The sequence below is a fragment of the Clytia hemisphaerica genome, unplaced genomic scaffold (genome assembly GCF_902728285.1).
Source record: "Clytia hemisphaerica strain Z4C2 unplaced genomic scaffold, Clytia hemisphaerica genome assembly, whole genome shotgun sequence".
Classification (NCBI taxonomy): Eukaryota; Metazoa; Cnidaria; class Hydrozoa; order Leptothecata; family Clytiidae; genus Clytia; species Clytia hemisphaerica.
Window position 1 is genome coordinate 43443 of NW_027104528.1, and position 24365 is coordinate 67807.

Below are 24365 nucleotides of genomic sequence, written 5' to 3' on the forward strand. Positions count from 1 at the left end.
CTCTAGGATTAATTCTTTCAGAGTGATGCCCAAATAAGTCAAAATCGTCCCGTAATTACCCCAGATGACTATACATCCTGTAGATGACTGATGTTGTTTTTTCTGAAAGCTAAATTTCCTAGTGTGACTAACTATTATCAAGCTAGTATTTCAATCGAGTATATCGATTTGTCATCGATCGTTAATCGATTCGTCATCGATCGTTAATCGATTTGTTATCGATCGTAAATCGAGTATGAGTCGATAGGGCCAGACGATCCCAATCGAACGGAACCGACGATCGAACCAGTCGAACAAAATCGACCGAATGAAATTCGATTATCGAATGCAATCGAATCTCAATCGAATATTACCGCAATTTTCAGATTCGATTGATATTCGATTGAGATTAGAGATTGAGATTGCCATTCCAGAAAATTTCTGTTAATTTTTGTTGAAATTCATACATTTTCTTCTCTCGCCTTGGAAATTTCGAATTTTGGTGAAAACTTTTGCCCTCGGAAATCCTGTGTCGTCCGCCCCCCCCCCTGTTACAGACAAATTCTGGAATGGCCCATTGTAAGGCGGCAATCAAAAATATCAAATTCGGTCGGTCGGTCGGTAGTAAATTTTGTCCGATTTTTAAGATCTAGTAAATCCCGATGAATCAACTCTGCAATCAACAAAATACTTATGGCTAAATCTTCATGATGCATGGACAAGCACAGAGACTTAGAAAAAATTTTGAGACTTTTCAATACCCTACCCTGGTTCGAAACATGTAGTCTATACCACTGGGCCATGAGGGCTGCTGATTTTCTAAATTTCAAGGTTATTTATAGAGTGACATATAATATAGTATATATGGGTGAACAGACCTCGCGAGTTAGGCTAACTGTTATGATTGCCATTCATCCAGGAAGACCCCACACACGGGTGCACCACCTGGAGGATGCACAGCCGTCTGGGTGCAAGGTGCAAAATTTGAGGTTTTAAGGTGCAAGTGCCGACGGTTTTTAACCCCAAGTGCAGATTCTGCTATTTTCTCCTCAAGTGCAGCTAATTTTAGCAATCTTTTGCCTTTTTGAGCCATATGCGTATGTGCACCTTGTTTGGATCAAAATTCATCAGGTGCACCCTTCCACAGTGCGGAACTTGGTATTTCCAAATTATTCCTTGAATGCTGCTTTGCCATACTCTGCAAACTGGCCAAAATGTGTGTCAAAGATTAATGCTGCGAAAGTGCTATCATTTACTTGACTTATTTTTACTTTAGCATTTAGACAAGGCCTTAAAAATCAAAGTGCTGTTTCAGGAATTGAATGACAAAATATTTGCAAAATGCAAATTTCAACAGTGAAATTCCTTTACATAATACAGCTTGAAAGATCTAATTTTAAATTTTATGGATAAAAAGAGACGAAAAAAGTTCTTTTTTTCGGAACTAAAAAAAGCGATGTCATGTTGAATAATTTAAAACAGCGTTAAAACAATGATAAGAAAATTGGTGCACACTTAAAATAATTATACATTAACGTGTAATTGGTTTGAAGCTGGAGTTTTTATTGCCCGACATGACATCACATCAAGCAGAAGGTATATTCAACTAGACTGCTAGCTCGCTTTTTGTGTGAAAATTTTCATTTTCATGTTTGGATTATTGCAAAAGTTTATGCTCGCAAAAAAAGTTGTTGTAAACTTCACTATTTTTTTACCTCAAATATCTGTTTGTATTTCATGATCGTTTCAGTTTTATTTCAAGATTTTAGATAATACATGTTTTTTTTTATAAGCATATATGTTTTTTGGAAAACAAGCTCAGTTATACTTAGAGATATTTTAGACTCAGGCTCGAAGTATGTTTATCATATGCTTATTTGGATCCGCTTATTTTTCTGAAAAATTCGAGTCTCCAATTTTTCCAAACACTGTCATTGCTATACATGAGGATAGGGAAATAAGACACAAAGATTGTTCAGGAAAGTTGTGAACCAATATGCGTTGACGCTTGCATTCTTTTTAATTAAAATTTTCACTTACACACCTCAAAAGCAAGCTCAGTAATATGCTTGTAATATGCTTATTTTTTAGACAAATTCAGGTCTTGGTATCCTTATAAACGTTATGCTTATAAAAAAAACATGTATACCTGTTTAAAAATAATATAGATTTTTGTCTTTCTTTGAGAAATTACCTGGGAAATTGACAAAGTCAAAAAATTAAAAATTTGGATATCTCAAAAAGTAACTGGTCAAAAGAGTATGAAATTTAGCCTTGACCAGTTCTTCTTCTGAATATAATCCTTCGATCACCTGGTATTTAAAATTTATTTGTTAATTTTGTTTTTTGACAAATATTTCTTGACATAGTGAGTAACAAACAGTCCAATTTGTTGTCATGATGTGATCATCTCTAATCAGTCTGAAGTGGAGTATTCCAAGTCATCCCATGCTTATTTTAATATTCATCTTTTTCATAGTTTACACTCCCCCTAAATAAAGGGGGTAGCAATGTTCCAAAAATTTCATAAAGGGTTAGAGAGTTTTTGAGGTGGTTTTGAAAGTGAGGGGGTGGTAAAAGAAGAAAGGGGGGAGTTAATATGTCATTTTTTTTTCAATTTAATTATGTGTATTATACCAGTGCTGGTTGTACATTCTGGTACATTTTGAAAGAAGTTCACTTGGATGAAAGCGTACACAGAGTTCACATTTCCTTATTATTTGCTTATTTACACTGTTTGTTCTTGCTTTCTCACCAGTAGAATCATGGTAGGATTTTAAAAATTTGAAGGGGGGGGTAGTATCAAATGTTAAAAGGGGAAGAACCTAGGGTAGGGGTAGTGATCCCCTTCCGAACTGTGTGTTTTGTACAGACTCAAAGCACATTTTAGGATTGTGGAAGAAATGATAATTTCCAGCCTGTTCAGTTGAGATAAATTCAGTTGAGAAAAGACTTCACTCATTGATTAAATTCATAAACCTTTTTTTAGAACGTGATGTTAATACCATGTGTACTGTTACACATGTACTAATTCTTTTTGGATATTTCAAAGTGGCCACTGCATTTTATTGGCTTTCTACTAACAAATTTTGTCCTCTTTGAAGTATTGAACCATTTTTCTCAAAAGTGGTGATTTTTGCAACTCTAGAAATTCATTTTCATACAAATTGATACTTTCAAACGTACTACTTTATAAATTGAGAAAACATTTTAGACATGTGACGGAATGCCAAAATTGCATAGTATAGTAATTGTTGATAATTGTTGATTAATTCTTTGTTTTTTTAGAAAACGAATACATGTAATGTTTTGTCGTACAATCGTTAGCCATGTGCTACGCCAGACCACCAAAGCTTATCTCCCTGTTCAAGAGAGAGCTTTTCAGACTGGTTTACTGAGCTCTTTAAATGCTACGAAAACTGTCCATCAACAAGCAACAGGAGCAAGTGTATCAGCTGAACACAAAGATGTCAAACATTTGAGAAAAACATTTGAAAAGGTTGAACTGGAATGTCAAACTGACTTGGAGAATAAGAAATTATTTGCTGTTGTACATATTTCAGGAAAACAGTTTAAAGTAGCGCATAATGATGTTATTATGACTAATAATAAGATTGAGGCAGAATGTGGTGATACTATACGTTTGGAAAAGGTACTAGCAGTTGGAGGACGAAATTTCACATTGCTCGGTCAACCCTTATTAAAACGTGATCTGGTGAACGTTGAAGCTATGGTGATGGAGAAAACAAAAGGAGAAAAGAAAATCGCCTTCAAAAAGAAACGACGAAAGGGTTACAAACGTTGGAAGGGACATCGCCAGGACCTTTCAGTTTTAAAAATTAAATCCATTAATTTTGATAGCTCAGCTTTGTAGTGATATTATTTTTATATAATTACTTTTTAGTATTAAACTTTATGAAGCAAATATTTTATTCGACAGCTTTAAAAAAAAGAATTTTATTTTTGTCTATTAATAACTTACTTGCTCATATTGATCGTCTCATTTTGTTGAATCTGATAGTATTTAAATTCATTGAAATTGAAGCGAAGTTGTTTAGAAGATACTCTCGGGTACCCCCCCCCCCCGCTAATTAATTTTTCGAAATTTTTCCACCCAGGGCATTCTTATTCCAACTTAGTTACCAAATAGAAGATCATTTTCTAGACAATTTCATTGTCTCACTTTATTTGCAGCCGACCCACCTGATACAGAACAATGTAACATGTAATAGTGGTTGGAGACTGTCGGAGAAGCTATATTATTTGAGTAAGAAGAATCTAGATGATCAAAATACACTTCATAGTACCAATAATCTAACATACAAGGTTTTCTTTCTTAATTATTTTTATTTGATTTGTAGAGTTTGGAAGGATACCTTCAAAATTTACAGATAGTCCAGGGGAATTTTGGTCATTTTTTACCAAACCCAAAATTTGCGTACACATGGAATTTTTTGATTGAAATGTGTTCATTGGGTCATTGGGATTGAAAAACCGTCGAGTGCCACCTGGCACACCTTGAGCATTTTCCATAATGGTGGAATTTTCAAAATGGCGGATTAAAAAAATTTCAAAATTTTGATATCTTCAAACCTAAGCACATTATATACCGTTGCAAAGGATTTTTTATGCTGAACAACTTTTTTGCTTACGAAAAAGTCTGAAAATGTACTCAATGTGAGTAATAAGTGTCCGAAGCTAGGTCGGTGATGTCGTCAGTTTTCGGACATGTGCTTTTTTCGTTAAAACTATCAAGTGTAATATACTGTTGGAAAGGATTTTTTATGCTGAACAACTTTTTTGCTTACGAAAAAGTTTGAAAACGTACCCAATGTGAGTAATAAGTGTTTGAAGGCATGTAGCTGATGTCATCACTTTTCAGAAACCTGTCTTTTTCTTTTAGCTTAAGTATCGAATCTTCGGAAACTACATATTGTATTTAGTAAAGCTACGTCAGAATTCTTTTATCTGTATTAGTCAAAATTGAAAATTGAATTAATTGAAGAACATTATTATATTAATAGAGTTTCTCTTTATTTATTTTCTAGTGAAAGAAAAATTATAAGTTATAAAATGATTGAACAGAAAAGTTAGCTGAAGACAGAAAAAAGTTTGCTTTCGTTGGAATTTTCTGGTAAGTCTTAAAATTCGTTCTGTTAAGCTTTAGTAAAGATCTTTTAAATTAGCATTAGAAGATGCTTTCTAACCAGCTCAAGAGGCTCAAAAATCTTGATCAAGGAATATTTTGATTTCAAAGTTTCTCATTTTGCCCGTTTAAGGTATAGATAGGCTTGCATCTTCACAGATTATCTCAGTACTTGCAAGGGAGATAATGATAGAGATTTAATACAGATTTCTGAGCAAAGATTATTATCAGTCAAGGATGCATGTACAAGTAGAGGAGACGCCAACTTAAATGTTATACTAGAAAGCTCTGAACTATTTACTGCACACAGAAATTGTTTATCTACGTATACATCAAAATCACATATTGACCGTCACTTGAAGCGCAAAGAAACAAAGGACAACCCTACGCAACCAAAACGAAGGAAGATTTCCCGGAAGCCTTTCTTCTGGAAAGAACAGTGTTTCTTTTCCGGGGAGAAATGCGAAGTAAAAGTCGACAAGAGGAATCCTAGCCGGTGGAGAGAATCGTATGAATGTAGAACAGCAGACAGGGGAAAAGGACAAGTCTTAAAAGTAACTATTTTTGCCATTATAGTCTTTTTTAGACAACAAGTGTAACACGTGTAATTGATAGACGTTTTAGATCTTGTGACATAAATCTTTGCTTAGCCCCGAAGATCTAAAATGATGACACACTTATTTACAGGTTTGCGACGAACGAGGTGATGATTGGGCAGATGAAGTACAATTAAGACTGAGTGATACGAGAGCAGCGTCCGATTTGCACGCTGCTTTTGGGAGGTATTTTTTACCACTTGACTTGATTCGTTGAAGTTTCTGAGAGGGACAGACGAATCAACTTCTAATTTTGTGGACCAGGGGGGGGGGGCTTCAACGCATGGAATCTTTCTATCAATCGAAAGAGATCACCAACCTAGCTTCGGACACTTACTACTCACATTGAGTATATTTTCAGACTTTTTCGTAAGCAAAAACGTTGTTCAGCATAAAAAATCCTTTCCAACGGTATATTACACTTGATAGTTTTAACGAAAAAAAGCACTTGTCCGAAAAATGACGACATCACCGGCCTATCTTCGGACACTTATTACTCACATTGAGTACATTTTCAGACTTTTTCGTAAGCAAAAAAGTTGTTCAGCATAAAAAATACTTTGCAACGGTATATAATGTGCTTAGGTTTGAAGATATCAAAATTTTGAAATTTTTTTAATCCGCCATTTTGAAAATTCCACCATTATGGAAAATGCTCAAGATGTGCCAGGTGGCACTCGACGGTTTTTCAATCCCAATGACCCAATGAACACATTTCAATCAAAAAATTCCATGTGTACGCAAATTTTGGGTCAAACCTAAATTCCCCTGGACTAAGACCTTTATTGTCCTGGGGTTAAGGAGCTTTTTGCCGAAAAAAGGACGTTGACAGATTTGAGAAGGGGTAAACCCTCTAGAATCCGTGGTATCATTTTGTGGGAAGAATTTTATTTAAACCAAAAGATATCATGACGTCCATTCGCTTCGAGTATGCACTAATCTTTGTTTTGCTTGCCATTTTCAACTAAGGCTTCAATTATAACATACAGTTATATACCATTAAAAAGATTATTTAGTGCACGATAAAATAAAATAAAAGATTTTAAAAAATGAAGATGAATATCGAAGAATAAAAGATGAACTTTTTATCCTTTAGTGCTAGAAACTTCATTATTGGTACAGAGGTTCCTTTGAAGCCTCTTATTTCAGCTGTATAGTTATTTTTTCCTTAAAATTCTTCTTTCGAAGGGTACAGCCTCTAGAAGGTAGTTTCGTTGGCGTCGAAAAACCTCGTTTTTTGCTGTACTGCTCTTTTTACTCCAAAGTGCAATCTTATAAGACCTATAAATTTCTATGCAATGATTGTATATCAGAAATGATATCTGAACTTAGGAGGTTTCAAAGTATCCCAAGTTTTAAGCACCATAGGAATTCTTTGAATTAATCTTGCTTAAAAATTATGGTGCTCTGAATTATCTTTTCAACGGTATATATATAATATGTTAAAATTAAAGCACTAGTTGAAAAATGGCAAGCAAAACAAGATATAGTGCACAGTTAAAAGGATTGGGCTTAAAATTGCTGTAAATATTACTGAAAATTCGTTAATCCAGATTACCTTATTGGTATATATTTTCGCGTGTTACAAATTTTCGCGGGTACTTAATTTCGCGAGTTTTTTGGTCAATTTTCGCGAAATTTAATACTGTTTAAATTTTTCAAAATTACAAAATCGCGAAATTAAATACACGCGAAAAAATTTTTCTTAGTATTTTGTTAGTATTTTTACATCAAAAACGTTGTGTTTCAAGCAAGTCTTTTTCTTGCTTTATATTCCCACTTTCTGAAAATACCTAGTTTAGTGAATCGCGAAATTTAATACACGCGAAAATTTTCCAGAAGTCGGCAATCGCGAAATTTAATACACGCGAAACACGTTTTTTCGAAAAAATTTCGCGATTCGCAAATTTCGTAAACGTAAAATATCTTTGTTCAAAAGGCTTGGTTTAATGATTCCTTTGATGGATGTACGTTTGATGGCAAGTTCGTATTCAGAATGTATATTTTTTGGAGGAGCAGCGACCTTTGGCTGACATTTGACTCTGTTTTGAACAGGTGGCAAAATGGCAGCCTCGTTTCATTCAAAACGCCTTTGTTTGGATTTTCCATAACCAGTGGATCCAATTTTATCGTAAGATTTGACTTTCTCGTTGAAGATTTTTACTTTCGATTCAGGAGCAGCTCTCTTGGTTGAATAGACGTGCGATGGAATTGGTGGTAATCCCTTTGGAGCGACAGCTTTCGACATGACAGCTCTTTGTTGTTTTCGAATCATAGAATGATTGTCATAGTATGCCTGTTCTTTTTCAAGATAATTTCATATTCTTCATTTACTGGTGATTGCAGCTCTGGAGAAGATCGTGGTCCTTTAAAGTCATCATCTTCATCCAACGTTGTCAATCTCATAACGTGTTCTGGTGACGTCACTTTGTTTTGTTCGACACCTACTGGTGTTCTTCGATGGTAAGAAACTGGAGAGTGAACAACTCGACCCTTTTGTTTAGGAGAGTCAACAACTCGTCCTTCTATTTGAGAAGAGTGAACAACTCGTCCTTTTACTGGGGGAGAGTGAATTACCAATCCTTCTACTCTTGGAGAGCTAACAACTCGTCCTTCTGCTCTGGGAGAGTTAATAACTCGTCCTTCTGCTCTGGGAGAGTTAATAACTCGTCCTTCTGCTTTGGGAGAGTTAATAACTCGTCCTTCTGCTTGGGGAGAGTGAACAACCCGATTGTCAGGAGATTTTATGGCGAATATCTATGTCTCTTTTGCTTCATGTTCTTCTGCAATTTTTCCAAACAGCTCATTCATGAGAATGTTGCACTCCTCAATTTTTGATTCTTGAATTAAGGAATATTTCTGCAATTCAGCGAACCTGAGAAAGAAAGAGTATTGTCGATACGTTGATTGATGAATATAGCAGAATGGGGTATTCGTTAAACAAGCTTAGGTATTAATCGTTTTCCTGAGAAAGGGCGGTATCAGTGAGGGCCAATAAGGTAAACAATCCCTTTGGTCACGCGATTATCTTCAAGGAAGGGCAATAGTTTGTGGAATTTTTTGTGGAAATATCGGGTCGCTTTACAGACAAGGGGTTTTCTCACCTTTGTTTGAGATAAGTGTACATTTTCTTCAAAACTTCGACATATCCTCAACTTCATCTAATTGTTCATCAAGTAACACCAAATTATCGATGTAAACAAACTGATGATCGTGAAAATTCTCTTGCAAATATTTCGACTTTGACGAAATGTTAAATATTATGCTCAAAAGTTTTTTTTTCGTTTGAGGACATTTGCTTGAAAGCGAATTTTTTCAATTGCTTGATTTGATGAATTGATTGGTCGATATCACTGTCCAATTCTGTGACATAGTTGTGAAGTTCGTTGTATCTATATAAAGTGGTAATTTATGATGAGACGAAAATAATAACATGGAGTGATTTGTATACATCATGTACGATGAACATTTGGGAGGGAGGGCTCGTACGGAAAAATGACTTTTCGGCATAGTAAGTAAGTAAGTAAGTAATAGTTTATTTCATGTTGACGAAAAGGTAGCAACAAAGGCTAATAAAAGTCAACGCTACTTTACAATTAAAAAAGACTAATGTTTTGTTGGCAGCTCATCGTCGCTGCTACTGAGGCTAGATATTGACAGCTTTTGGTTGGCAAAGTTTTTGTTTGTTTTTATCAAGTGAAGGTTATCTGTTCTGGGACTTCCTCTCACACGCCAAATGAAATCACCATCACATTCGGAGTTCCATTTTTTAGCTTTTTCGCACATCTCTTTGATTTTTCTTCTTTCATTGATGGTGAAATCATCAGTGATGCTTAGATGATATCCAAACTTTTTTAAGGCTTTAAGGTTGCTCATGATTCTTTCTTTTTCTTCTTCACTTTGCAAGCTCACCTTTATCGGACGATTTTCCTTCGATTTTTCATGTTCGAACCCAATACGATGTTGATGCTTTGGTTTGATGTCGCGGATGCCGATATCTTTGAGCAGATCCTCAATTTCCTTTTTGTCCTCTTCTTGATCTTCTTCTTTCGTGTCTTCAGCTTGTTCACAGAGTCCATGAATTATGATGTTTTTTCTTCTTGATTCGATGTCTCGTTTTTCTCTCCTCTCCTCTTCTTTTTGTTCCGCAACAACAGATTTAAGATTTTCCTTGTGTGCTTTGGTTATATCAGCGTAAGTTTTACGGGATGACTCTTTCATAAAATCTTTTGTCTGTTGTATCTCTTCTTTTATCATTTTCCTTGTTTTGGCATCGGTTACATTTCCCTTGGCTCTTTACTCGTGTAGAGCTATTGAAGTTCGTACCTTTCTCGAGCAAGAAAAAGTGAAGCCTTAAGATTTGCCCCGCATTTAGAAATTTTGTTTGAAAAACACATGGGTCACGTGTTCTGGATGGGAAATAAGTGGCTGCATTTCCAATGGTGAAGGAAAAATTGCGCTGTCGATGATTGAGCTACTGCTCGGTCTCGGTTAATCGGGGTTTAGGAGTTGCACGCGTGCGTACTACCCCCCCCCCCCCCATTGAACATAAAGCACCTCACTCATACATTGGTTGTTACTGATTTGGATGATTGTTATTCATTTTATTAAAAAAGTTTGTTGCTTATCTTGATTGTAAATATCTGAATCCACTTTTGATTTCTTCTGCATTTTCCATGATATCAAGGAAGTTGACATCATTATTGATTCTGTTCTCATAAATACTTTGACTGAATCGAAAGAAGTCTGTGTATTTAACAGAATCATTGATTTGTTTTTGTAGATCTACCCACAAGTCTTTGCAATCGAACGGTTGCAAAATTGGGCGTTGTTTTTGTTGTTGTTTACTAAAATTGATTTCATTTGAATCCATTATTAGAAAAGATTCCATTCTTTGTTTATCAATGTATTTTTCACCGAAAGCCACTCGATTAATTAATTATTTAGATTAATAATTAAACAATTAAAATCGATAATATCGACGAAATAAGTAAGAGTTTTTAGAAAGCGCCTTCACTCTTCAGAAACTAGTTCCTACCTAAAGTTTGACAAAATTATTTTTCATATATTTTCACACTTTTTAACTGACGTCAAATATTTGTTTTGATATATGTATGTATTAGCTATCCTTCAACGAAAGCATTTTCTTCACGAATACAACGAAAGCCACGGCATCAAAAGAGAAATCCGTTCCGAAAAATCCAAGAGACAAGAAGCCAGACGGAAAACCATCGTCGAACAACTTCCGATCCACCAGCGAAAGGCCGTTGAAATAAGCTCCGAAAAAGGTGCTTCTATCTGGTTGACGACGCTACCTCTTCTTGAAGAGGGGTACAAAATCCCAAAGAACGTATTTTGGGACTTGATTCGCCTTCGATACGGGTGGAATCTAAAACGTCTACCAGCCAAATGCGAGTGTGGTGAAACGTTTACGATTGAACATTCACTCACGTGCAAGAAAGGAAGATTTGTTTCACTTCGTCATAATAATTTACGAAATTTGACGGCGAACCTTCTGAGTAACACATGCAAGGATGTTTGTGTTGAGCCAGCTCTTACACCTCTCACTGGAGAGGAGTTTAACGAACGCTCAGCTATTGTCTCAGACAATGCACGTTTAGACATTAAAGCACGGGGTTTCTGGCAAGCAGGACAGTTGGCCTTTTTTGATATAAGGGTATTTAACCCACTTGCCAAGCGATACGCCAACCAGAGCCTCAAAAAGTGTTTTGAAATAAACGAAAAGGAGAAAAAGAAATCTTATGGTGAACGCATTCTTCAAATTGAACACGGTTCGTTTACTCCCATTGTTTTCTCCGCTACTGGTGGAATGGGGCGAGAAACAACAAAATTTTACTCTCGTTTAGCAGAGACTCTCGGTGAGAAAAAGAACATCACCTACTCTCTAATGGTTACGTGGTTGCGAAGAAAGATTTCTTTCTCCCTAATAAGCGCTGTTGCTATGTGTATTAGAGGAAGTCGATCGTGTAGGTCGCAGAAAGAACTATTAGATTCACTAGACAAGGGTAACCCCATTGTCAGTGAAACAATTGCAAATATCTAATTTTATCTATTTTTTTTTTTTTTTTTTTAATCTAATCTTATCATTTTTACCATGTTTTATCATCAAGATCCATACCGGGACAGGCTCCGGCTATAGCCTTAGCTCTTTAATTTATTGTATATTTTTCTGTAAGCTATGTAAATATTCGATTTTACTACGTATACGTTTTTGTGATAAAGGGTACAAACTATTGGTCACTACAAACCCTGCAAACCCTGCAAAAAAACCGTATTTGCAAATCTTTGGTCACGAATTTGAAGGGTTTGTAGCGTTTGAAGGAGATTCAAACACAGTACCTCTTGAGCTACTTTGTTTCCAGATATCACAGGAGTTGTAGCTGAATTTCAACCTTTTCTCAGCAAAACAAAATGTGCAAATCTTTTGGACATTCAAACCCTACAAACCCTACAGAAAATTTACAAAATCTGCCATATTTGTTTTTATTCTTTGGTTTAATTTACTTAGATTAAAAACCGCTATTTGTTAGCAATGTCAAAAAAGAATGACTGACCAAGGATAAACCATGCGGCTTCTCTTCTCTTTATTACCACAGCGGGCGGACTCACCTTTCAGAGCAATTTTTAGCTATCCTTGAGTTGGCGTTCGTTACGGCGGAGAAAAGAAATCATGCAGGCAATCAACAAATTTCAATCTACAAACCCTGCAGGTTTGCAAATCTTTGGACAAAGTTGCAGGAGTTGAATATCTTGTAGATGTTGTAGCAGATGAAGGTGACCAATAGTTTGTACCCAAAGACAAAGTATTTTTCCAAGAAAAAAAAAAAAAAAAAAAAAAAAGAATAAACTCGGATTAGAGAAGACTCTACACTGCTATTTGTAAACGAAAAAAGTTCTGACGTCAATTTCATGAAAAAGTACTGCGACGTCACAAAGTTTCAAATAAAAAGGTGCGGCATTTTTTTTTGCACGATTTCGAATTATTTTATATCAACACACGCAAAAAAATGCAACATTGTTGTTTGATGATTAAACTTCGTCTAACATTATTTTAAAAGGTTTTAATGTTGGTTGCATTGCATATGCGCCGGTCTTAATCTGTCCGCATGTGAAGCCAACAAACGGGAAAACCTTCAGTGCTCAATCGCAAAGCGCGAGCCTCTCCTTCACAACTAAGGCTTTTTCTTTCCTAGAAGCAACCCTCTCACCACCTCAGACACCTTTGGACGTCTGCAACGACGGGTACCCTCGATAATTTTGACAGGGTCACTATGACATTTCATTGAACACAAACTTCCGTTATCTTAAAAAGACATATCATCGAGGCTTACAGACACATTATTTTGACTAATGTAGAAAGTTTAGAAGTATAATTTTTATTATTGTATTCGGCATTTTAAGCCAAAACGATGTCAGGAATTAACCCACATTATAGTATTTTAAAGGCTTTTGATGTGCAAGCAAAACCGTTAACCGGCGTTTGCGACGACGGGAACCGTCTAGTATATACCTATTTTCTTTCCGTCGCACTAAACGACTGCGTCGCCACTGCGTCCGGGTGATGTTCGGTCACTAAAAATATTAACTTATTAAATTCGAAGTCTGTTGCCATTTCCCAGGAGCCTTGCCATCTGTCATCTGTCGGGAAACGAACAGCATATAGGAGAGAGTTATATCGGATCACCCAAAGTTACCTTCATTTTTTTATTTTTCATTTTTTTATTTTTTTATCCACGGATCGCTGATAGTCACCTTTCCGGGGGTTTTGTTGTTTGGAATTGATTAACTAACAGTTAGGTAGGGTCAGGGTTGCTAGTAACGGCTTGTCACTGTGCCGGGTGCATACTCGGCGCCTTGGGCCCCGCAGGGTTGCTAGTAACGGCTCGAATTTCAGTCAGGTTTAAAAAAGGGGTACTTTTACCCATATTATAATAACATTACCCCCGTCTTTTGCCAGTTCGGTATAATATGTTATGAATTGAGTGGTTCTGCTGTGCGGCGATGGCTCAATGGATAAAGCGCTGGCTTCCGAATCTGAAGGTCTTTCTTTGGTGGTGGTTCGAATCCCACTCGGTGCGAAAATTAGGTTGGTCGAAATTGATGGACAAATGATTGACAGGTATGAAAACTCAGTCAGAAATGAGAAACTAAGTCTCAGAAACTCAGAAACTCAGACAGTCAGAAAAGAGAAAGACAGGATCAGAGATAAGAAAATAAAATAAAAACATGAAGGTACTTTGGGTGATCCGATGTAACTCTTTCCCAGCATATAGGACGAAGAAGGCGTTGTGGTATAGTGGCGTTGAGGCGTTGTGGTATAGTGGACATTAACCTTGATTCCTGTACAGGCGACCAAGGTTCGATTCCCACTCACAACGGTTCACTTGGCAAGTGAACAAACCTTCGCCCGGGTCAACCCATGCCATGTGAGGGGAATTGGGTAGTCAGTTCAAGGTGCTGACGGGATGCTTACTCAAACCATCTATAGTTGCGAGAATGGGCGAGAACAGAGCCTCCTGTAACTCAACCATAATATATAGAAATAGAATAGAATAGAATAGCAGAATAAGTAATCTGAAATCTGAATCTCGTAATATCGGTATTGACTTTGAAAAGAGAAGAAGTACTTGTGTATAAATGAATGTATAATTTTTGAGAGGTAGAAAAAACTTTGCTCATCCGCATCTTTGCGGCTTTTGTTGCCTTTATTTGAGTGGCGGGAAGAGATTTTCGCGCCGAAATATTTGTCCCGCGATGCACGAAAAGCGAACCGACACGTTTTGAAAGCAAAACACGAAAAAACCACAACTGAGTACATTTTTTTGGCTGCTTTTTATCCGTATTCTATGTCCATCTCGTTGCATGCAGTGCTCAACATGGATGGTAATGTCAGATTTGCATCTGTTTGTTTAGCACTTGTCATACTGCAAGCTGGGTTTGGAGCATATGGAGTTATTTACACTAAACTTGCAAAAGGAACAGAAGTTGAACCTCTAATCTTTTGTTTCTATCGTGATGGTGGATGTGCACCAGTTTTATTTTTGCTATCATACTTTTTGGAAAAAAGACTTTTGGTTCCTCAAGTAAGGTAAGAAAAAATCATAACTATTCTTTGATTTTGTCACAACCATTTTGAAATCCTTCTAACTCTAAAGGTCGCTACACCGTAGAGCCGTAGGACCCTGCCGATGCACCGGACTGTCCGGTGTATTTGTCTGGTGGCAAAAAATATCCTTTCGCTACACCGGACGCAATAAGTCCGGTGTCAGTCCGGTGTTACATACAGGGAATTTGGGACGCCGGACATTTATGAAACAAAAAATTACAAAACACCGGACGCCACCGGACTGGTCATGTCCGGTGTTTTGATTGTCCGGTGGAAAAAAATATCCTTCTCCGACACCGGACATCCGACTTCCTTAAGTCGGGTGTTGAGATTGTCCGGTGGTAAAAAAACTTCTCATTTTACACCAGACTTTCGCGTGTCCGGAGTTCTTTAAGTCCGGTCCCGGTGCGTCGGCAGGGTCCTAGAGTCGTTTGGATATCGACATGCCCAGACGATCTCAATCAAACGGAATCGCCGATCGAACCAGTCGAACCAAATCGAACGCAATCGACCGATTGAAATTCAATTGTCGAACGCAATCAAATCTCAATCGAATATTACCACAATTTTCAGATTCGATTGATATTCGATTGCGTTCGTTTGATGTTCGATTGCGTTATTGCGTTCGATCGTCGATTCATTGTATTGATAGCAACTCCAGAAGATTTTTCAAATTTTAATTTTTTTTTCAAAACCTATCCTATCTTGTAGAGCTTTGAAAAAGAAAGAAAATGAGGGGTCATAGGCCTCCAGAGGATAAGTGGTTGTAAAGATATTCAAATTTTAGTGTCAAAAATTTGACTAAAAATGTCCAAAAAAAGGTTAGGAAAATAGCTTGGAAAAATTCGAAAAATGTGTCAAAAAAGAAAAAAAAGACATTTTCCAATCATGCTTCTTCAATTTTGCATATCTCTTTTTCTAGCGTAGCTAGAGACCTGAAATTTGGAGGGAGAATTCTTTGATGGTGTTAGAATATTATTATATAAAAATATTTGTATGTATATTTATCAAAATAACAAAAGATATATTTTTTTGAAAAAGAAGACATTGCATTGTTGTTTTTTTGTTTTTGAAGAAAAGTAGCTTGGAAAAGGTTTGAAATGAGTCAAAAAAGGTGGTAGGACCCATTTTCAAGGGGCCTCTGGAAATGGAGGAACAAAAACTTATGAGTAAAGAATAAGTTTTTCTGAAAGGAGAAACCCCAAATGAAAAGAAAATCCATTTCGGCAGAAATAAAAACTTTTTTTTTGGGACATTCCCATGCAAAAGAAGCAAAAAAGTGAAAAAAACTACATGAAAATGAAGGAACTAAAATTAGCGAATGTGATTTTTGAATTCCTCACCCTTTTTCTGATAAACAAACAAAGTTTCAGCCTTCAAATACATTTTCCTCCGTTTCCAGACACATTTGTTCATCGATAGTTGGAATTTTTTTTCTCCCGTTGGCAAACAATTTTCAAAATGTTGCAAAACGTTCAGCGTTTTACCAATTTGCCGTCTAGCCCGTGTCCACAGTGTTATACCGCTGGAAAGCTAAGATCACAGGCTTTCATTTAGTAAAAACCGGAACGCTTTTGCATACATAGAAAAAAAGTTCGAAGGGTTCAAAGTTCACGGAAAAATGAAACATTTGGTTTGACGTCAACAAAAGTTGCATGACTTCTGGAGTCGCTAGTATTGACCCCCGGATTGTTCATCGCATAATTTCTACGGGAAATCGAAAGTAATTTCATTCGGCTTGTGATGTTTGAGAGCTTGGATTGGATGTTGGGAAGCTGCAAGAATAAAGCCAGACGATCTCAATCGAACAAAATCGACGATCGAACCAGTTGAACAACAATCGAACCAATCGAATATTACCCAGAATTTTGACGTTCGATTGAGATTCGATTGCGTTCGACAAATTCATACATTTTCTTCTCCCGCCTTGGAAATTTTGAATTTTGTGAAAACTTTTGCACTCGGAAATCCTGTGTCATCCGCCCCCTTTTACAGACAAATTTTGGAATGGCCCAAATCATCTGACAATCAAACCAATCGAACTCCTCGCCATTGTGCATTGAACAGTTAAAGTTGAAGTAAAAAGTTTAATAAAAGCTTCAATTGTTCAATCAAGTTTGATCATTTGATTCATTATCTAACTTGGACTTTTACTAGGGTGGGGCGTCAAATGTCAAAGTCAGAAAATTCAAGTGGTAGTGTTTTTTTATGAAAATTTAACCTATTGTGAGGCATTCTGCGCAATTTTTAAGGTCAGAAGTCCAAAATTGGCCGAACCCCCTTGGGGTACTGATTTGCACTACAGGTAAAAAATTGGAAAAAATGGCATTTTCTGGCCTTTTCAGGCCTGTAAATATGTCAAAACTATTGCAAATCTTATTTTTTTCATTTGCTGTACTAAACTTTATGAAGAAACAACAAAATAATCGTATTGGGTTGAAAATTGTGCTCATTGGAGCCCTAAACGAGCCAATTTTGGGTAGCAAAATGCTTTTTAAGGCCAATTTTGCAAGTTCAAAAACTTTAAACTGATTAAATCACATGTCTGAAATTTTCAGAGATGGAAGTCTTCAATAAAGTCTTTAAGCAAAATGCAAATAAAGTCTTTAAGCAAAATTTCAAGTTTTTCACTTTTTTCAAAAATTCATAATGGCGTCTTCAAAAATCGCTTTTTAGCAACAAAATATCATATTTATCAAAAAATAGCATTTTTTTAAGGCAAGATTCTAAAACTGAGTTTTAAATGCTGACTAAATTTTTTTTTGCAGTGATAGTATTCTAGAGATACTCCAGGGAAATCAAAATTATATGGGTTGGGGATGCGTCTATGCTCGCCATTATGGAAATAAAATCCCTGCTAAGAGCCATTTTTCAGGCAAAAACCCAAATTTGAACTGAAAGAAATCTCTAAAATGACAATAGACATGGGCCCGAATTTTCTTGCAGTGTGTGATAGTATTCTGGAAATTCTGCAGGGAAATCAAAATCATATGGGTTTGGGATTTGGGTATATCCACCATTTTGGAATGGAAATTCCTGCTAAAACGTAATATTTCAAGCAAAAATCCCATTTTTGACTTGAAAAACCTTAAAAATGGCGATAAACATGAACCTAAAATCTTTTTGCAGTAATAGCCTTCTGGAAATACTCCAGGTAAATCGAAATCCTTTGGGTTTAGGATAAGGGTATATCCAACATTATGGAATTGAAATATGTGCTAAAACTGGTTAAAATGTAACGTTTCAAGCAAAAACCCCATTTTTGACTAAAAACTGCTCTAAAATGGCAATAGACATGGACCCAAATTTCTTTGAAGTGATAGTATTCTTTGAGTCTGGGATTTGTTTACATCCACCATTATGGTAATGAAATCTCTGTTGAAATGCTACATATTTCCATCAGATACGTCATTGACTAAATATTTTGTATGTTACATTAAACAAAGAATATGAATTTACTATCCTTTAATAAATTTAGAAATACTAGCCTTAAAAGCTTGCCTTAAAAAATGCTATTTTTTGATAAATATGATATTTTGTTGCTAAAAAGCGATTTTTGAAGACGCCATTATGAATTTTTGAAAAAAGTGAAAAACTTGAAATTAATTTTGCTTAGAAACTTTATTGAAGATAAATTGGCTTAAAATGGCTCGTTTAGGGCAGCAATGGGAAGAATTTTCAACCCAATACAATTATTTTGTTGTTTCTTCATAAAGTTTAGTACAGGAAATGAAAAAAATAAGATTTGCAATAGTTTTGACATATTTACAGGCCTGAAAAGGTCAGAAAATGCCATTTTTTCCAATTTTTGCCTGTAGTGCAAATCAGTACCCCCAGGGGGGTTCGGCCAATTTTGGACTTCTGACCTTAAAAATAGCGCAGAATGCCTCACAATAGGTTAAATTTTCATAAAAAAACACTACATTTTGAATTTTTTGACTTTGCCCCAAAAATGACTGTTGACACCCTACCCTACTTAATTACATTTGTTTTGAAATTTTGCTGCTTTGGTTGGTCAGGCATTTGATGGCTACCATCAACTGCTCTAACTTGGGACGATTGGTCGAAACTTGGAACTGTTGAAATTGATGAAAAACTTTAATCTGTCAATCATTTTTCTCAAGCGAAGAGTGCACAAAGCAATTTTAGCTTTACTTTATCATTATCCCTTTATTTTCATTCCTAGAACTTTTGCAAAAAAAGGAAAAATAGAAAAGTTAGAAAATAGAAAAGAAATATTAAAATAGAAAAATTGCTCTGTATTCACATACTGAGTTCGAAAAATCTTCTATGTGGCGTTTTTTTGCTAACTTCAAAAAACTGATTTTTGTCCCGCTTTTTGGGGACTTTAGCTTAAGTGCTTGTGTGCAGCATAGGGTACAAAGTCCAAATATGCGTTCCCCGTAACTTTTGTATGACAAGTTAGGTCTATACTGACATACTGTAAGTTGGTCTAATGTCGACATCCCTCTTCTAATTATGACATCCTTCTTTAGAGATAGGAATAATGGGAGGGTTGAAATCACGGATTAAAACTAATTTTCTTTGCTTAACTAACAATCAGAGAGGAATAAATCTTTTGTCAATCAGTGATTATGACCTTCCTATCATTCCTATTATCTCTAAAGAACTATGTTGAAAATAGAAGAGGGATGTCGACATTAGACCAACCTACGGTATGGCGTATGGCAATCAGCGTGCAATGTTACGCAGCAGTAAAGTGTACAATTAGAGTGATTATTTGGCTGAGGGCTTGTGAAGCTTATGGTATGTCTGAACAGGTCCGGATAATGCCACAAGTTTAGCGCAAAATATTTGAAGTGTGATAATTGACATTCTATATTTCAAGTTCAGAAAATCAAGTAACACGGGTTTAGTCTCAGATTTTGAAAAAGGAAAATTTTAAATCCAAAAAATTGGTAAAAAGAAGTTACATATGAAAAAGTTCCCCAGTTTTCTGGATTTTCGATCTAGAATATCAGGAAAATCAGACTTTTTGAAAACATTTTCCTAAATGGGAAAATTGGCAGCTACTGTAAATTGACAAACCCTGCTTGATTCTGTCACCCTGCTTTTTTTAGATAGGAATACACAATTTTCCTTTATAAGATTAAGAACCAGTAAATCTCATCCTTGATTTTTTGTAATTTTTACCTAAATAAAAACTTAAAATGGGTTGAAAACTGTTAAGAGCCACATACACTACACAATATATTGTCAGGCAATATATTGATGATATATTGCTGAATGTCGATAATATATTGAAAAGGTGTCCGCAATATATTGTCAGCTCGATTTGCAATATTCCAACAATAAAGGGGGATTGTTTACAAAAAGAAAATTCCTTTTTATAATAGAGTACCAGTTGTTTACTTCGTACATTACGGTCCGCAAACCATATTGTCGAATATTGTTCGTCAATATATTGTGTAGTCTAAGTAGCCCTTTATTAAAATTGTTAAATTTCTGACACCTGAGGCTTTTGATTGTTCTAAATTTGTTCTTAGGTTTTGGCCAATTTTCAGCCTCGTGTTCTTATAAAACTGTTCTTATAAAAAACTTGTATTTGCAAGATCAGTTTAGCTTATTGAAAATACTTTTTTATCTTTTTTGGCTTCTAAGCAAAAAAAAGAAGATTGTTTTGGTCAGTGATTCCATTCTGTAAAACAGTTGACAGTTAATAAGTTGACACTCAACCAAAGAGACCAAAGAGACATTGGAAAATTAATCACTCGTTCAATACCTACAATGTAGGGAAATTTTAAATCACCCTGGTCAATTACATTAGGAGCGACTTTCATTCAACTTGATATTTTGTTCAATAATATAATAACTGTTTGAAACAAAATAAATAGACAAAGATCAAAGAATTTAACCCACATGGCTTTCTTTATAACCAAAATTCGTTGCTTTTTTCTTCCTTAAAAACATTTAGTTTGTTTGATTATATTTTCAAAAAAGCGCTGTGTTCATCGAATAAAATGATGGCTTCTATATATTAGAAAATATATTTTCTTTTTTCATTCAGGGAATTACCATTGCTTGTTTTCTTGGGCTTCACTGGGATATTTTTATCACAATATTCTTATATTCTGGGATTAATTAACACAACACCTGACACAGCATCCATGTTAGTTTTGTTAACTCCAATCGTGGTAACTGTGTTTTCAATTATTCTGAAAATCGAGAGACAACCTCAATGTGATAGAAAAGGTTATGCGAAAATCTTTGGTATATTGACAGCAGTTGTGGGTGCTTCAATCATGGCTGGACAACACAGCAAAAATAAAATATCAACTGGATCAAGCTCATTTGGGTTTTTGTGTATTTGTTTTCATATTGTCACAAAGTCTACATGGATACTTGGACAGAAAAAGCTGGTGTACCAAAATACAAAATGCAGATGGCAGTCTTATCCAGTGAACTTGACAGCATGGTCCTATTTCTTTGGTGCCTGCTGGATGGGCATTTCTATACTCCTCAGTGTTAATAATACAGCTAAACTTTACATCCAATCCAGAAATGTAATTATATGTCTGTTGTATGCAATATTTATACCCTCAGCGCTTTGTTACGGACTTCTTGCTTGGTGTAACAGACAAGTTGATCCATCATTTGTGACGGCTTCATGGTGCTTACATATTTTTTTTACAGCTACCTTCTCATATTTTGTTCTTGGCGAAACGATGAACTTGAAAGAAATATTTGGTGGATTTTTAATTGTGGGTGCTTTGTTTATGGTCACGTGGTCAAATTATAACAACAATAATGGTAGTAATAATGAAATTAACAAAACTGAAAAACAATAAACAAATGAAATGTGTTTATATTTATAGACCGTTTTATTTTATACACTTTTTCAAATCAATTTTTGTAGCATTATTTACACAATACATATTAATAGAAGGATCTTTTTTGAATTTAATTAATTTTTTATTTGAATTTATATTCTTAAGGGCTACTTAGACTACACAATATATTGACGAACAATATTCGACAATATGGTTTGCGGACCGTAATGTACGAAGTAAACAACTGGTACTCTATTATAAAAAGGAATTTTCTTTCTGTAAACAATCCCCCTTTATTGTTGGAATATTGCAAATCGAGCTGACAATATATTGCGGACACCTTTTCAATATATTGTCGACATTCAGCAATATATCATCAATATATTGCCTGACAATATATTGTGTAGTGTATGTAGCCCTTTAGGGCCTTTTTTATAATGTGGGAAATAGAATATTGAATTTTGAGTAAACAAAGAATATCTTTTTCTCCCTTGTTGTTTTGCTTCCATCTTACTTTCCAGAGTGGGCTTTTTGTGCCAAATAAGATGATCAACTGCAATCTGAGTAACAACAGTTTCGAAAAGTTTTGAAAAGTTCAAACTTTAGAAACTTAACAAGTTAATTTGCTTGTTTTAAATATCTGTTTTCTTGAAGCCTCTACTGCTTTCAACTAGCATACAACTTTCAACTATCTCTAATTCGAACTTAGTCTTACTATAATTTGAACCGTAACATTGGTCCCTATAGCAGCTTAAATATAATTTTAGATATTTTAAATAACCTCGTGATTCAATTGTAACACATGTTAGAATTGAATCACGAGGTTATTTAAAATATCTAAAATTATATTTAAGCTGCTATAGGGACCAATGTTAAGAGCTTCGAATGATATCTTTCTCTTTTCAGTGATCTTGGTTTGTTTGTGGCAATGGGTGGAATCGGTATGTTTGGTGGACAGCTCTTCTATATTATCGGATTAATAAACACCACACCAGATACTGCATCCATGTTTCAACCTCTGACTGCTGTCCTATGCACTATTGTCGCTATTTTAATGAAAGTTGAAAAAGTACCGAAGCTGTCTGAACGCACTGGTTTGGCAAAAGTTGTTGGTATTTGTCTAGCAACTCTGGGTGCTTTGATAATGACTTATAGTAAAAACAGTAAACATTCTGATGTCTCGAAGGATGAAAAAAGTAAGATCGGAGAACCGAATTTATTTGGGATTCTTTGTCTTCTTGGTAATATTACCACATCCTCAGTATGGGTTGTTATGCAGAAGAAATATATTTTCAATAATCCAGAATCGAGATGGCGTCAATTCCCAATAAACGTTACTGCATGGAGTTACTTCTTCGGTGCCTTATGGATGGCTCTTGCTTCAACCTATTACATCAATGATCATGATAAATTCCATATTAGATCAAAGAATGTATTATACTGTTTGATATATGCTATTTTCGTAACATCAGCTTTATGTTACGGTCTTATAACATGGTGTAACATGCAGGTAAACGCTTCATTTGTGACCGCGTCATGGCCCTTGCAAGTTGTGTTTTGTTTGACATTATCGTATATATTTCTTGGTGAAACATTGACAGTCGTTGAGGTGTTTAGTGGTTTGTTGATTATTTGTGCTTTGATGGCTGTCACGTGGTCTAATTATAACGAGAGAAAGCCGAGAATAGTCAATGGAAAACTATTACGGTGAGATGAAAATATGAATGAGAATGCTTCATCAAAAACGAGAAAACTCGAAGAGATAGAGAGGTGATAACTTCTCCAATTTCTCTACTATCCCAATTTTGTTTTGCAATTCAAAATTACATTTGCCCTCACCTTGAAAAGTAAAACTCTCCACAATTCGTAGACAGTTGTTGGTGCTCCTTAAAAATGTAATTTATTTATTTATTTATTAAAGAATTACAGTCCAGGCACACGAGGGCCTCTAAACCGATCTTGTACAAAAAATCTTTTTTAGGTACAGTTTGTCACGAGGACTTCCCCGCACCCTCCAATTAAAGTCTTCATTCGACTTGGCTTTATTCATCTCGTCTGCTCTTCTTTTCCATTCTTTGATTTGCTCTCTCTCAATTTTCGTTAAATCGTCGGTGATGCTCAATTTTACGTACTTCTCGTGCTGTCTTAGTTCAGTCAACTTCTTCATGAAGCGGTACTTTATATGGCTGTCTTTGAAGGCGACTTTGATTGGACGCACACCATTTGATTGTTTTCCAACTCGAGAGACGAAGGTTGGTTGAGTTTTTACGTTGACGTTGTTCAAAAGTTCGTTTACGAAATCGATATCTTCTTCATTTTCTTTTTCACGCACCCGTGGATGATGATGTTTGCGTCTATTGACAGCTTTCTTTGGTCTTCGATTTGTTCTTCGACTTTCTCCTTCTGAGTAACTGCTTCATGTTGTTTAGGTTCAACGAACCATTTACTTTCGCAGCGTCGGCAAAACTTTTGGTTCTTTAGCCACTTGGACTTTCGAAATCTTAGCATTCACTGTCTCTTCAATTTTAGTGGATAGCTTCTTTTCCAGACGGAAATTGGCTCTGGATTAGATCAGTTACTTGATTTTTGTCTTTTAGGTATTCCTGACATTTTGCCTTTAAGTCCTTGACCACGGCGTTAAGTCTCTTTTCATTCTCACTTTTATGGTGTATTATGGTTTCACATGCATCAATTTTTTTATAGCTATGTGTACAGCATTCTATTCT

The 24365-nt window shown here is 35.6% G+C and overlaps 2 protein-coding genes across 2 annotated transcripts; both read left to right on the forward strand.

Moving 5' to 3' along the window:
- The first annotated feature begins 3283 nt into the window (after positions 1 to 3283).
- Positions 3284 to 23892, forward strand: LOC136822088 (uncharacterized). The gene is made up of 4 exons (XM_067078302.1): positions 3284 to 3808; positions 4174 to 4305; positions 5813 to 5907; positions 22546 to 23892. Exons 1-4 carry the CDS (start codon positions 3284 to 3286, stop codon positions 23348 to 23350), a joined length of 1557 nt encoding a protein of 518 aa, XP_066934403.1. The 3' UTR covers positions 23351 to 23892.
- LOC136822117 (uncharacterized) lies at positions 14484 to 22057 on the forward strand. The gene is made up of 2 exons (XM_067078340.1): positions 14484 to 14830; positions 20877 to 22057. Exons 1-2 carry the CDS (start codon positions 14589 to 14591, stop codon positions 21655 to 21657), a joined length of 1023 nt encoding a protein of 340 aa, XP_066934441.1. The 5' UTR covers positions 14484 to 14588; the 3' UTR covers positions 21658 to 22057.
- Positions 23893 to 24365: the final 473 nt, after the last annotated feature.

What these genes read in the sequence shown, in the direction of transcription:
- LOC136822088 (XM_067078302.1), top strand. Translation starts at nt 3,284, where the DNA reads ATGTTTTGTCGTACAATCGTTAGCCATGTGCTACGCCAGACCACCAAA. An exon ending in GACATCGCCAGGACCTTTCA is followed by an intron (nt 3,809 to 4,173) that starts GTTTTAAAAATT and finishes CTTTATTTGCAG; the next exon opens with CCGACCCACCTGATACAGAA. An exon ending in TTGCACGCTGCTTTTGGGAG is followed by an intron (nt 5,908 to 22,545) that starts GTATTTTTTACC and finishes TTCTCTTTTCAG; the next exon opens with TGATCTTGGTTTGTTTGTGG.
- LOC136822117 (XM_067078340.1), top strand. Translation starts at nt 14,589, where the DNA reads ATGTCCATCTCGTTGCATGCAGTGCTCAACATGGATGGTAATGTCAGA. An exon ending in CTTTTGGTTCCTCAAGTAAG is followed by an intron (nt 14,831 to 20,876) that starts GTAAGAAAAAAT and finishes TTTTTCATTCAG; the next exon opens with GGAATTACCATTGCTTGTTT.